Source organism: Dromiciops gliroides, chromosome 4 (genome assembly GCF_019393635.1).
Source record: "Dromiciops gliroides isolate mDroGli1 chromosome 4, mDroGli1.pri, whole genome shotgun sequence".
NCBI lineage: Eukaryota > Metazoa > Chordata > Mammalia > Microbiotheria > Microbiotheriidae > Dromiciops > Dromiciops gliroides.
In genome coordinates this window covers 484,367,277-484,382,408 of record NC_057864.1, presented here as the reverse complement: position 1 = coordinate 484,382,408, position 15,132 = coordinate 484,367,277, and the positions used below count along the sequence as shown (strand labels likewise).

At 48.9% G+C, this 15,132-nt stretch overlaps 1 protein-coding gene across 3 annotated transcripts in view; it reads left to right on the top strand.

The window, feature by feature from the left end:
• DIS3L2 (DIS3 like 3'-5' exoribonuclease 2) overlaps positions 1 to 15,132 on the top strand; it is a 334,795-nt gene that overhangs the window by 153,984 nt on the left and 165,679 nt on the right. For all 3 annotated transcript variants that reach the window (XM_043963981.1, XM_043963979.1, XM_043963980.1), the window contains one exon: positions 1,839 to 2,012. In XM_043963981.1, the coding sequence (XP_043819916.1) occupies positions 1,839 to 2,012 (174 nt within the window). The remainder of the gene's footprint in view (positions 1 to 1,838; positions 2,013 to 15,132) is intronic.

The window sequence follows — 15,132 nt, the reverse complement described above, 5'->3', positions numbered from 1 at the left end:
GAGGGGTCCTGATGGGGAACTGCATTTCTTTTGGCAGCGGCTTAGTGTCAGTGTGATGATGCAATCCTAACATTAGGTAGATAAAGAGAAATCCTGGGAGATGTCTTTACTGGTAAGTTTGCCCTCTGACAGAGTGTAAGGGTTTGGTTTGGTTTTCCTTTGTTTTCCCTGTAAAGGTTGCATTGATTCAAGCTCCTTGGCCATCTCTCCCGATTTGCCAAAGGAGGCCGGATTCCTCTGGTTGGCACAAATGGCTGGGCTTTAATTTTGCCTGAGGACATAGGTGGGTGGTCTAGGGAAAGCAGCTCCATCCGAGGAATCTGACTGGAAAAGAGGCTGACGCAATGAGAAAGTCAAGGGGAAGCATCTTCTGAGCAGGATTTGGGGGCCTTCTGGTGGGTGTGGCCAAGATGCCGGAGAACAGGATTTAGATTCCAAGCCATCTTGACAAGCTACAGCGAGGGTGTGGGGGAAGGCGAAGTGCGGTGTTCGGGCCCAGGCTAAAACAGCCAGTTCTTCAGCACCTGTTAGGAGCAGAGCACTGTGCAGGGCGCTTGGGAAAGCCAAAGTAGGACAATGCAGCCCCCTGCCCTGATGGCAGGTCCCCATCAGACACCATGTGGAAACAAAGTCAGGTTCTCTAGTCAGGCCACCTTCTTGGACACGGCAGCATTCAGGCTGGGCTCTAAAGGATGGGGAGGTATTCCACCAGGGAAGGGGATTCCTAGACCTGAGCAAAGGCAGGGGGCGAGACAACATGGGGGCTGGGCTGACAGCTATCCACTTTTCCTGGGGTATGACGTGGATACAAGGGGTCACGTGGGAGGAGATGCAGGACCACGTACACGGCAGCAGTTGTTGGAACCAGTTTTTTTTTGGTGAGGCAATTGGGGTTAAGTGACTTGCCCAGGGTCACACAGCTAGTAAGTGTCAAGTGTCTGAGGCCGGATTTGAACTCAGGTACTCCTGACTCCAGGGCCGGTGCTCTATCCACTGCGCCACCTAGCTGCCCGGAACCAGTTTTAACATTATCCTTATCAGATCCCACCTAGAGGCCCTACTTAGGGCTGTGTTCTTTCTCAAACTGACCATTGGTGAGCCACCTGGATGAATGGGGCCCTCTCCAAAGGTGTGGCATGACCATTTGGAACATGGAGGAGAAAGACAGTTTTGCACAGAGCCTTTATCACAGGCTATTTTGAAATTTCCCTGAAAAGCAGCTGCAGGCATCCTACCTCTGGTGCAGGATCTCGGCCCATTTTTCGGGTTGAAAGATCTCAGACAACGTGGCCTAGTCACATTGTTTTTAGATGACGTTTGTGCCATGAACCCCTGGGCAATCGGGTGAAGCCTATGGTCCTCTTCTCAGAAGAGCATTTTAAAACGTACATGATAAAATCGATAGGATACAAAGGAAGCCAACTATACTGGAAAGGTGGGTGTTTTTATCAAAGTTCACAGACCCCAGGTTAATGTCTCTTGCCCCAGAATGAAGAAGGGGAAAGAGCACCTGGTTGAGAGGCAGGTGGTTGCTAAGTCTCTACTCTTCTTGAGCTATTTCTCCTCCTGGGCCTCAGGCACCTCAAAGGAGATCCTCCCTCTCTTGTCCTGCTCTGCTCTGGGAACTGGGAACCCGCCTCTTAGAATAGGCCAGGGATGGGCTTTGAATCATTTGGGCGAGGTCCAACCTTTGGTGACCTTGGTTCTGTTGAGAATGGCCGGGTCTTTAGGGGCCTTGGTGGGTTCTATTCCTCGTCTAAAAAAGGAGGGTGAACCCAGATCACGTGGGCCTCATTTGCTAGCTGATGACCTGTGTTTCCCTTGTATCCTGTCCATAGACATCTGGCTAAGAGCCTGGGCCAGGCCGGTGAGATCGAGCCTGAAACAGAGGGGATCTTGACGGAGTACGGGGTGGATTTCTCTGATTTCTCCTCAGAAGTTCTGGACTGCCTCCCCCAGTGCCTGCCTTGGACCATCCCACCTGCAGAGTTCAGCAAGAGAAGAGATTTAAGGTAAACTCTGGATTTTTCTTTTTCCTTATAATGCTTGTTTCCTCTCTGCCCCCAACCCCAGAGCCTGAAGGTGCCTGGTTCTTATTGCTCCCTCCCTGACTCTCCCCTCATTTACTTCAGTTCAGTGAATCTCTATTACAGATAGATAGAACATCCTGTTTCTTTTCCTCCCAGTTAGGGGGATTGCTTTGCAGCAAGACATGCTGTATTCTGGGACCTAGAACCCAGGCTCAAATGAGATCATACTTTTCTGAGTTTCCTTTCATTTACCTATTAAAAAAACAAAACAAATCCAGTTGGGTGGGAAGCAATACTATCTGCCTGGCGTGGCTGCCAGGTTTCTTGGGCGGCTCCAAGGAGATAATGTCTGTGGCATTGCTTTGTAAAGGACCAAAGCAAGGAAGGAGTTATTACCCTGGGCTGGGGCGGGAAGCTCCCCTTTCGGGGGACCTCTCCGCGGCCGAGCAGGGATTCAAGATTTCATGCTTGGAGCCTCTTCTCTGAGCGTCACTGTGAGGTCTGGAATGGACGGGAAAATACTTCTGTGGTGTTTTTATAATGATGTCTTCTTTGAAGATGTTTCTTCATTGGGGGATGGAATTACTTTTCTGATATTTCGCCTCCTAATTTGGTTTCAGTGCTGGCATTCGTTTTGGGCCCCATTTGGGGATGGTTAGAACCAAGAAACTTCTCAAACAGTCCAGTGGCACTGTTAGTCCTAATGTATCGGAGAGCTTCTGGACTTAGAAACTCCCCTTCTTCACCTTATGCCTATTGTTGTACCTCATTTGTGAATCTGACTCTCTGTCTCTGACAATTGTTCTGCCTCTAGGGCAGATTAGGGAAAAGAAATCCTTCAAAAGATCAGCTCACCAGGTTAGGCAGACCTTCTCCCACCAACGCAGACTGTCTTGGGAGATGGTTTAATGAATTTCTGTGTCCCAGCTCATCCAAAACATTCCCTGGTAGCCACTTGCCTTGTACTGCACCTCTCTCAATGCAGGTAGGCCAGTGTTGTGTGTGAGCACCCATGTCACAGCCGCAGTGGGGCGTGAGAAGGCAGGTGCAGAAGATCAGCGAACACAATCCCTTACTGGTTGTCTAGAAGAAGAATCTCTATCACTGTTCTCTTAGTACCTTTATGGTCGCTCTGGGAGGTGGGGTGCAACAGCACAATTGCCTCATTTTACATTGCTTTAAATAGAAATAGAGGCAGAAACACTAGGTGAAGGACCTTTGCCTAAAGTCACAGAGCGAGTAAGTGGCAAAGCCCGCACTGCACCTCAGCCTTGTCCCCTTTCTGACCTGTCTACCTCACAGCTCTGCCCTGAGGATGGGGGCCTCTTAGAAGGTGAAAGTGAAAGGCCCCAAATAGAGACCAATTGAGCTTCCACTTCTTTCTTTTTCCTCTTTTAATAAGCTGTAGTGGTGCTTTTTATTTGTATTTTAAAGCAACTTCTGGATAGTACTTCCTCTCCACCCTGATTTGAACTCTCCCCTTGTAACAAAGAAACACAACTAATTTTTTTTTTTTTAGGGGCAATGGGGGTTAAGGGACTTGCTCAGGGTCACACAGCTAGTAAGTGTCAAGTGTCTGAGGCCGGATTTGAACTCAGGTCCTCCTGAATCCAGGGCCAATGCTTTATCCACTGCACCACCTAGCTGCCCCCAACTAATTTTTTTTAAAAGCCCAGTGTAGTGATGGAAGAGCAGTGTCCGCAGTATTTTATCCTTGGCTCTTCCTCGCCTCGCATTTTAGAGGGGGCTAGATTCGGTTGTTCTTCGGGACCAAATTACTGCATCTTCCTTTTAGCATTTGGTTACATTATTGTAGTCACCCTGTCTGGTCGGTTCTCCTGTCTCGCTCACTTTATTGTGCATCAGATCATGCCAATCTTCCAGTGTTTTTCAGAATTCCTGAGTCATCATTTCCTGTTCCCCAACCATATTCTGTTTACTACCCTTTGTCTGGCTGCAATCAGTGGGGGCCTACTGTGTTTCGAGATCTCTGCCCACAAAAGTGCCGCTGTGAATGTTTTGGTCAGCCTGCCTCAGGCCTTTTTGTCCTTTGTTTCCCTGGTATGATGTTGGGATACCAGCTTTATAGCCCCGATTTCTAGCACCGCCTCCATTCTAAGAATCAGTCAGTCAAAAAGCTCTCATTCAGTGTCTGCTCTGGGCAAAGTACCATGTAGATACAAAAGGGAGGGGGTCCCTACCCTCATGGAGTTTGAGACGCCCATGGTGCATCTGGTGGGAAATGTGCTGTGGGTGGTGCTGAACTGGAGCACAGAGATGATGGTTTGGCCTGTTCGAACTGATGATGTTAATGGAGAGAAGTGGGCCAAGAGTGCCCAAGGGATACTCAAGAAAAGAGACTTTGGAGGAGCTTTGGTTACACAAGAGTGTGACCTCTCTTGGCCACCCCCATTTCTGCAGTTAGCTCCTAGCCGGAGCACAGAGACTGTTTTGACTGCATCACGGAGGGTGGGTTGTACATCAGCAGGGATTTACTGATCAGCTTTGTTGGTCATCACCATAGTGTGTGGAGTTGGGAGAAGCTGAGGTCCTCAGCAGACTTGTCTGTTTCCTGGAGATTCCAGGGACTGGTGGGCACGGTAGCTTCTGCCTATGTTTGGTGCCCCATTCTTCCTCTAATAAAGGTCTCTCCAGGTAACCTTACTTTTGTCCTCCATATGATCCAGATTGCCGAGTGATCCTTGAAACTCAACACCACACTCCATTGGCCCAGTGCCTACTGAGGGCAGAGTGTGGTGCTGGTGGCTGGGGCTGGCATATCCAATGTCTAGGAACAGATCAGTGTGATCAGAGTTTATGGGGTTATTGGGGCATAAGGAACAAATACACATGAGCTTCTCACTAATGTGTCTTGTTGTTCTTGGAGAGGCACAAGGTCCAGACCATGGTGATGTCTGAGGAAGGTTCTTAGGTACCTTTTGCATTGTGCTGGAGAAAGGTGGAGGCGATGCTGGCATAGCCCTTTCTCTATTGCCCTGCTCAAGCTTCCTTCCTTTTTCTTCCCCTCTCCTCATTGTTGCCACACCTGTAAACTTACAGGTGTGAATCTGGGCTCCAATCCGGTTCTGTTGTCCGATTTACCTCTGACTACATTTGCTTATCCTGGCTTGGGAATCATCTTGGCGGGGGAAAGCATGTGTCTGATCAAACCTTCCTGTTAGAATAGAGGTTATGTTCCCCAGGTGCAGTGAGGCAGAGAGCCCCTGCGCGTGGGAGGAAACACTAGCCCCGTGGTCTTGCTATCAGATTCTCCACTCTCATTAACTCTGATGAGGTAAGTGAGAAAATGAGCACCCCCAGGACCAAGGAAAGCAGCAGCCCCTCTGAGGTCGTACCTGAGGGGTGCGGCTGGGGGCGGGGCACAGCTCCCACAGCGGGAGGGGGCGCTGCCGTCCTGACCCTAGGGCTGGCTTCCAAGCCAGCTCTGCCAAATCCCCTTGCAGGTTTAAACAGGACCTTCTAACCTGGCTTCCAAGCATCCCCATTGATTGCAGTGTGTTAGAGAGGATTCCGGGCGCTGTCCTGGTGGCTTCCTGCCTTCCGTCCCCCTGCTCACCTCTTCAGAGAAGCTACCGGACCTTGAGCATCTCCTTGTCTGTTTCTCTTCCCAGACACAAAGTGGGCGTCCCTGCCACTGTCACTTGCCCTTGCCCTCTGGTTTGCAGCATCAATATAAAATTCTCTTCATCACCCGATCCCTCCTGCTTGCCCGCTCTTCTCAAACCATCGTCCTGGGCGCATTTTTTCTGATCTGCTGCCATTGGCCCCCCCCAGCTGTTGGATGAACAGGGCCCTCTGTCTCTTGGCTCTTCTCTCTTTCTCTCCCCCATGGCTGCAACGCTCCCCCTTCTCCCTTCTTCTTGCTGACAGCTGAGCTCCTTTGCATCCCAGCTACAATCTCGCCTCCTCCAGGATGCCTTCTCCAGCTCCCCTTGCTGCTAATGACTTCCCATTTCTCCCGAGTGCAGCTGTTTTGTACAGATGTTTGTTGTCTCCCCTGTCAGATGGTGAGCTCTTTGAGGGCAAGGACCTGCTTTGTATCCCCAGTGCTAAGCACAATGCCTAGTAGGTATTTAATAATGTTGATTGATTGATTGATTTCCACATAATATGTAGTAAACAGTTAATTTTGATTCCTCGTTTGTCCGAAGACTGGCCTTCACACTGGAATGAGTTCAGCCTAGGTCAGAGGGCTAGAAATGACAAGTATATTTGCTCCATTGGATGCAGGAGCTGCCATTTGGGGTGTTCGAGTCTCTCTGCTTATACCCCCTCTTAGTCAAATCTGCTGCTTTGATTTTCCTCAGCAAGATTGAAGGAATTCCTGGATGGGTGTTACACAATTGTCCCGGAGACAGATTCCCCGCCGTGATTCATTGGAGGGAGCCTGGCCAAGACTGCCCACAAGAACAGTCCGTGGCCTGTTGACAGTCGGAAAACCCCCCCAACACCGTTACTCTGCAGATGTCTGGAAAACTGGGTATAAGGACCAAGCAACCAGCAGATCTTGGCTTCTAGTCTCAGGGAAAGGCATAGGATCCCTGTGACCTGGAGGAAGGTGCCTCTTGTGGAGAGAGGCAGCTTCAGGACGGGCCAGCGGAAGCCACCACAGAAGGCATTCGCTGGACCCAGAAGCACCTGAGAAGAACGCAGGAAAAGCTTGTGTAGGGACGAGAGCCGGGGGTGTCAAGTCCTGACTCTGCCTTGCGGGGCTTGCAGGAATTTGGGCAGCCCCCTTCTCTCTGGCCGCTTTCCCCATCTCTAAAAGAGGGGCTTACGGCTTTAAGGTTCCTTACAGCTTACATTCCATGGTTGTGAGAAACACAGAGAGAGACAGAGACACAGAAAGAGAGAGGGACAGAGAGAGGCAGAGACACAGAGAGAGACAGAGAGAGACAAAGAGACAGAGACACAGAGAGAGGCAGAGACAGAGAGAGACAGAGACAGACACAGAGACAGACACAGAGAGAGACACAGAGAGAGACAGACACAGAGACACAAAGAGAGACAAAGACAGAGAGAGACAGATACATAGAGAGACAGAGACAGAGACACAGAGAGAGACAGAGACAGAGGGAATGTTGTGTGTGTGTGGGGGGGGGGGGCGGGAAGGCTGGGCAGGAGATACAGACAGACCTAGCCCTAAGGCATTTCCAGTCTAATGGGGGATGCCAGGCAGTGGTAGTGGAGGGGGGTTGCAGAGGGAAAGGTACCCGAGCAGGGACATAACAGCCTAGGAAGAGATGGAAAAGCACCGGGAGTGAAGGGAGCTTGGCCTGGGCACCTCAATCAGACAGAAAGGCCTGTGCAGTGTGAGACGGCTGCTGATGGGAGCCGGGGTAAGAGTGTGGTGGCGGTGCGGTGGTGATGGTGGTTTGGGGGTGTGCAAAGGTGGAATTGGGAACATTCCCTCCTTCCTGGAAGAGTGATAAACTCAGGTATGTGGCTAGAGAAGTGTGGACTCTGTCAGAAATGAGGGAGACGAGGGGCAGCTAGGTGGTGCAGGGGATAGAACACCAGCCCTCAATTCAGGAGGACCCGAGTTCAAATTCGGCCTCAGACACTTACTAGCTGTGTGACCCTGGGCAAGTCACTTAACCCCCATTGCCTCACCCCCCCCCCAAAAAAAAAAAACTATTAAAAAAAAAGAAAGGAGGGAGACGGGAGAACATAAACCTTCTGAAATGGTGCGTGTTCCTTGGGATCAGGCCCAGTGTAAAGTAAGCTGGCCCTCAGGCCCTCCTCATCTCCCACAGCACTTGACAAGTCCTTCCGCTCCCAGAACCACCTTAGTGGCCACAGCTGTCTCCTGAAATTCTGCCTGGGTGTCACCAACCAGTCAGTTAGCACTGACTGCCTGGGTCAGGCCTCGAGCCAGGCTCAGCCATTGACAGAAGAGGAAAGCAGCGCCTGTCTTCAGCAGGACTGGGAGCTCACTCAGGATGACAGACTAGACCCGTAGACCAAGGTGCCAACAGCAGTTTTCAAAAGAAACTGTCCCTGGGGCAGCTAGATGGCACAGTGTATGAAGCATCAGCCCTGGATTCAGGAGGACCTGAGTTCAAATCCGGCCTCAGACACTTGACACTTACTAGCTGTGTGACCCTGGGCAAGTCACTTAACCCCCATTGCCCTGCAAAAAAACAAAAAAAACAAAAGAAAGTGTCCCTTGGGCCAAGGTCCAGGCTCTGTGACTTGTGGTCGACTGCTTTGATGAAGTCTCTTGGCTCCAGCCGTAGTCTCCTACGGAGCTTCTTTCTGTTTCCTTCCTCCTCTAGTCTCCATGAGCAAAGTCTGGCCATGGGGCTGCCTTTTTTCCTTGCGCTTGTCCTTTCACAGGCCTTTGGAAACCCATGGTCATCCGTGCCTGGGGATGGGGAAGCTGTGGGAAGATGATCACCATCCCTCAAACTCCCCACCCACTCAGCCTTTCTGAGCTCCTCATCTTTTGCTCATCCTTGTTTTCCGCCTCAGGTGATGCGAATAATCAGGTTGGACCTAAGTCACCTTTGACCTCACCTCTTTCTAGGAATTGTGTATGGTTGTTTTTTTTTTTTTAGTGAGGCAGTTGGGGTTAAGTGACTTGCCCAGGGTCACACAGCTAGTAAGTGTTAAGTGTCTGAGGCCGGATTTGAACTCAGGTCCTCCTGAATCCAGGGCCGGTGCTCTATCCACTGCGCCACCTAGCTGCCCCTGTTTTTTTTTTAATTATGAAAGTATTTTATTATTTTCCAGTTACATGTAGATATAGTTTTCAACATTTGTTTCCATAAGATTTCTAGTTTCAAATTTTTTCTCCCTCCCTCTCCCCTCCCCAAGACAGCAAGTAATCTGATATAGGTTATATATGTACAGTAACATTAAACATATTTCTGCATTAGTCGTGTTATAAGAGAAGAATCAGAGCAAAAAGGAAAAACCTCAAAAACCAAAAACAACAGCACCAAAAACAAAAGAAATAGTAGGGTTCAATCTGCATCCATATTCCACAGATTTTTTTTTCCCTGGATTTGAAGAGCCTTTTCCATCATGAGTCCTTTGGAATTTTCTTATACTGTTGTATTGGTGAGAAGAATCGAGTCTATCACAGTTGATCAACACATAATGTTGATGATACTGTGTACAATGTTCTCCTGGTTCTGCTCATCTCACTCATCATCAGTTCATGTAAGACCCTCCAGGTTTCTCTGAACTCCTCTTGCTCATCGTTTCTTAGAGCACATTCCCCAGTTGATGGGCAGCCCCTCAATGTCCAATTCCTTGCCACCACAAAAAGGGCAGCTATAAATATTTTTGTACATGTGGGTCCTTTTCCCTTTTTTATGATCTTTTTGGGAAAAAGACCCTATAGTGGTATTGCTGGGTCAAAGGGTATGCACAGCTTTATAGCCCTTTGGGCATAGGAATTGTGTATGGTTTTTTTTTAAAGCATCCTTTTCTCTTCCCTGGAGTTTCAGAGATAGTCTCAGGGCCCTGATACTTCTTCATGGCTCTCTGAGACTTTCCCCTGTATCATTCCATAGGGATGATCAGAGATTCTTTCACTTATTTATTTATGTAATGAGGCAGTTGGGGTTAAGTGACTTGCCCAGAGTCACACAGCTAGTAAGTGTCAAGTGTCTGAGGCTGGATTTGAACTCAGGTACTCCTGAATCCAGGGCCGGTGCTTTATCCACTGTGTCACCTTGCTGCCCCTTAATGCACTTCCTAGCAGTGTGACCCTGGGCAAGTCACTCAGCCTTTCTGTGCCTCAGTTTCCTCAACTGTGAAATGGGGAATAACTAGCACCTACCTCCCCGGAATGTTTTGAGGATCAAATGGGATATTTGTCAAACACTTAGCCCATCCCTGGCAGATAGTAAGTGCTTAATGAATACTTATTCCTTTCCCTTCCAATCAGTTTTGTGACTCCACAATAAGTTCAGCTGTGCAATATCATTTGCAGAAGACTTTGTGTCTCCTTCTCCCTCTATCAAGGACGCTGTAAGGAAGCCCTCACTCACCAATGTGTCTGCCTCTTCTTGGAAGACCCTGAGCCCATTGTCCAGCAGGCAGAGGGCTCCCCTGGGAACTTAGCCTGTGCTTCCTTTTGCGTTGGTGGCATCAACCTCTCAAATATCACCGAGCCTCATCAGTAAGACCCATGATGACCCCCTCTTGTTGAGGTGAAAGGACAGTACTCTGCGCTCTGGGAGTTCAAGGGCCTGTGTTCACGTTTCACCTCGGCCATTTGCTTCTTGGCTACTCTTCCTTCGTTCTCCTCATTTTTAAAAGCAGCAGGTTGGACGAGATGTCTCCACGGAACGATGAGGATCCAGGCTCAGGATCAGCCGCAGTGTGGTCCCAGCTCCGCAGCTTCTCTCTCGGGCAAACTCCCCTCTGTTTAATAACCCTTCTTCCAGTGCTCTGGGAGCCAAAATGGTGGTTCATCCAAGGGCATTGAGTGCTGAGACCCCTGAGAACTCTGAGTGGGAGCCTAAGAAGGAGCCGGTGACATGGCGTGGTGAAGTGTGTGCAAGATAATGGGCTTAGAGCCGGAGCCTGGAAGCCAAGGCTTTGGGAGGCAAGGGGTCGCGGCCAGGACCTAGGGGGCCACGAGGGACTGAGCACCTCGGGTGGGCTGACTGCCTGGATCTCAATAGTCAGCATGTGCAGCTCACCATCCAAGGACGTGGGAGGGCTACGGAGTTAACAGTGACGGGTCTCTGCCTTCCTGCTTGCCTGTGTCCTTCCTAGCAAGTAGATGCTGGTCACACACAGTAAAGTCTCATACCAGGTAGGGCACAGTTGGCTTACAGATGAACTCTAGGAATGTCTGGGGGATCAGGGAAGGTCTGGGGGAGTCGGAGGAGGCCCCTGAGCTGGGCCTTCTCAGTGGAGATGACATGGAGAGTTCTTCTGTTACTGATAGCAATCCCTTTGCTTTGGTCCCCCCCTGAGAGCTGAGCCGATTAGCCTAAGACCAAAGAAGCCATCCAGCGCCTGTGCTCATGAGGACTCTGACCCTTAAGACTGGTAGACCTGAGCCTTGCCTCCAGCTGGGGAAGAGTGTAGGCTGGAGAATGGGGGTTGGGATATGCCCCTTCTTCTAAGGTTCTGTAGGGACAGGGTCCTGAGCATTAAAAGCCTGTCTGCATTTCTGTGTAATCGTCTCTTTAAGTTGTTAATTGTTTATTTGAAAGTGGAGCTGGGTGGAACATGTAATTATCCAAAGACAGTCTAATTCTAGTCCTTCATGATGGGGAGATTATAAATACAGCCTCCAGTGAGGATGAAGCAAATCAGATTTTTTCTCCCTCCCCCACCTGCCTTCCCCTGACTGCTCACTCATCCACACAGCTCATTGTGTAGTCAGTTGGTTGGTCTGTCTGCTTGTAAATATGGTAATGGCTAGAATCTGAGCAAAAGCTTTGGGGCAGATCAAAGTGTGTTTTTTTAGCTAATTCTGCTTTTTCTTCTGTGCCCACCCCCAGAGGATGTGCTGTTTGACGGGGCAGCTGCACCTTTGCTGGGTTCACCTGGTGTTATCCTTGGGCCCTTGGATGTTTGGAGCTCTGCTCCCCAGCTGGCTGTTTGCTTGGTGGCGAATGGCTCCCTTCCCATGGAAGGGCCCGTGTGAATGGGCTCAAGGGCTGCTTGGAGTGTGCATCCACATTGGTCTCTTGGAGTCAAAAGGAGTGGGAGGAAGCCCTACACAGACATGGCTATGGGATGGCCAAAGACTCAGTTACTGCCCTTCTCCCCACCCTTTGCCCTCAAGTTTTTGAATCTCCGAGTCAGAAGAGACCTTCTAGGTCCTTCTCCAGGCCAGCCCCCTTCTCGATGCCTGGGCCCCTGCCACAGATGTCTCTAACAAGTTGTAGGGCTTGAAACAAAGCACTCAGCCAGAGGCCATTTGAAGGCATGCTTTGTCTCATGGTAAATGGAACCGATTTGGGGATGTTACTTTGTGTTTTTCTCGCTTCCTTTTCCCCCTGCTTTTGAGAAATAATTACTGTTTCTGTTATCACAAGCTTTTAGGATTCTCTCACTCTACATTAATTTATCTTGTTAGTTCTGTCTTCTTAAGCGGCAGCTTCAGTCTGGCGATCTGAAGGGAATCAACTGAGAGATTGTCCCCTTCTTGGTGGCAAAGGGAAGAGGGCCTGGGAGATGGACTCTGCTAGTCGGAAGAAGGCAGTGTCCTTCTGGGGCCACAGTACTGGGCTTCTCTCTTTGACGGACCTGGCCCATGAGCCCCTCAAGGTGGGTGCTTCTTCCCTAAGAGGTGGGATGGGAATTGAGGATTCCTGACTTTCCCAGTAGCCTTCTGACTCTTTACCCTGGGTTCCGTCCCCTGGAAGCCCCATCCTAGTGCTCTGGCCCAGGTTAGGTAAGAGCAGCTCTTTATGCAGAGAGTTTGGGTTTGGTATTTGAACAATTATATTTGGAACAGAAAAGTTCCATCAATCTTGAAAGCTCATAATCCAATTATGTCAGTAAAATTCCAGATTTTTTGTCCAGTGGAATTGGGGCAATCTTTTGCAAGCTGAAGTGGAGAAGCAAAAGAGGTGTTTATTTTGAAGAGAAAAGTGGTTGGTTAGCAATTTTCAAGCACTGAGCTTGGTGTGAAATCTCAAGGGCTCCTCGCGTGAGCACCGCTCTTCTGTTGGCCTCCCCTGTTGCACGGACACTTTCTCAGAGTCTGCTGCGGGGCACCAGAGGGAAAGACAAGCTGCATCTATCCGATGGCCCCAACTTTGGGGGAGCCGGAAAGGAGACCATTTAAAGGGGCTTCATCAAGAACCAAAGAAACCCCACAGTGATTTCTGCAACATGTTCCAAATGTTTCCAATTTTATTCATATCTTTCTGCTTCCTTTATGGCTAAATTGGGATGGGAAGTCAAAGCCAGGAAAACCAGATCACAGTGGACTAAGAAAGCCTAAATACTGGAGGTAGAAAAAAGCCCCAGCCTCCCAAAGCAAGGCTGCTTTGTGCCTGTCTCCTATTGTTAGCGTTACTGTGGAAAACTGGATCACGTCACTTTTCTGGAGAACCGTAAACCGTATTGTGGAGTGGAGATGGTTTCTATAGTCTGACCTGGAAAGACTGCTGGCTATCTGTTTCTTCACCGTTTGCTTCATAAAAAAGGGAGCCCAGTGACCTCCCCTGGACCATCACACATGTGAAACTTGGCACCTAAAACTGCTGGCTCTGAATTTTCCAGTTGCTTTCTCTTTTTTTCCATTTGGTGTCGACCTGCCAACTAGTGACTTTATTATTATAAACAGGACAGCGTATTCACTTTTAAGAAGCAATATGAGGCTGGAGGTCAAATTACAGACTGCAGTTTCCGAGCTGCCAAAAGAGAAAACAATGAGCTAAAAATACTGATCGCAGAAAGGTGCTATGGAAAGAAAGACTGAAATATCTTCAGCGTGGAACTGGTCCCAAAGGACAGAACTTTCCCCTTGCTCCAGGTAAAGTCAGCCTCAGACCGGCACTCAGAAGGAAAGATGGACAAGAAGAGCCTCTTTTGGGCCAGTCTATTTGTGGGAAAGTTTTCAAACATAATTAGCAGCCAGTGACTAACAACTCTGCTCTATACCAGGAAACCCACTGTAATTCCACGCTCCATTTACAGAACACCACTCAGGTCAGGAGACCAGGTAGCGTCCAGGGGAATGGTCAGGGTACCAAGAGTTTGGGGCCTAGGTATTCATCTCAGCTTGGCCATTGTCTGGCTGCCCAACTCCTAGTCCATTTTCAGGCCTTCTCCCATCAGGATCCATTTCCCAATCTAACTCTTAGGGGGAAAAAAAAATCTGTGCTTTACTTTCTGACCCAGATGACTTGGCTGCTACGGAGAGGACACTATCCCAGTCAACTCTCAGGACTCTGGGGATCTGTGATACCCCTAACTTCCCCTCTTTGAATTGAAACAGGCAGATCCCAGCTGCTGTATATCATCCCCTCAAACCAATGGTTTTCGGGGAAAGTGCTTACATTTTAGCCTTTACATTTTACATTCTCCAGCCCAACTTGTTCTCTGATTTTGCTGCCTTGAAAGGATATGTCCTGGAAAATGACAGAGGGCAGTTGATTTTATTTTAGTGGAGGAAAATCCTTTAAAAATACTTAAGGAGAGAAAATAGGATTTGTCTTTAGTCCTTGGGTATTTCCCCTGGTACTAAAATCTGGTGATGTACCTACGTCACAAAAGTGAAGATTTTTTCCAAGTTTCTTCCAAGAAATTGGATGTGAAAAAACTTAGGTCAGCTTTGGAAGTACCTGCCACATAACTTGGGGATTTAGCCTCAGGTCTCCTGGAGTCTGTTTTGGTCGTAAGACATTGAGTTCATTCCCAGGATGGTACCCAAAGAGTAGGGAGGCAGTGACTTTGTGGTGACCTATGTGGGTTCTGAAGGTAGAAAAATCTCAGGGGTGCAAGCTTTTGGTGAAAAAGATTGGGGAAGAAAAGTGACAACTTCTAAGAAAAAATTCCCTACAGTTCTTAACTGTAAGGACTGTGTATTACTCAGCAGTTTAGAACTGATTGTCCTAAAGCTTAAGGAAGCCACTCCCCACCCCTCTCCCTCCCACAAAGGTAGTGAGGAGCACTGTGGGAATCCAAGCCAGGATTTCCGATTCCCTGTCCATTGTGCTTCTCCTCTGCCTGCCGCTAGTTTCTTAAGGTGCTTTTTGGAAGAAGAGAACCTCCTAAAACAGAAAAAAGGGAGAAGAAAACAAGTAGAAACAGCTGAACCATAATGTTTAGAAATATACAGAACATGCACAGGTGACCCAGGAGGAGAATCTGTGAGAAGGAGACAGAAGATGCATTTCAGGAGACCTTTGGGAAATAGCAAAGTGGAAAGAGAAATGAGTTTGTGTCCTGGTAGAATAAAAGCTGAACAGTGTTTGAGCTGGACCTAAACTGAATGGAGAAGAAGGTGTATTGGAGGTCTCATGGCTCTGGCCCAGAACTGGGATCCATTGGGAGCACCTGGAGCCGCCCTTTGGCTTTTTTCAGGCGAATGAACAGATTAGCAGCTTTTTGTAGAGAGGAATAAAGATTTATAGCATCATCCAAGTACATG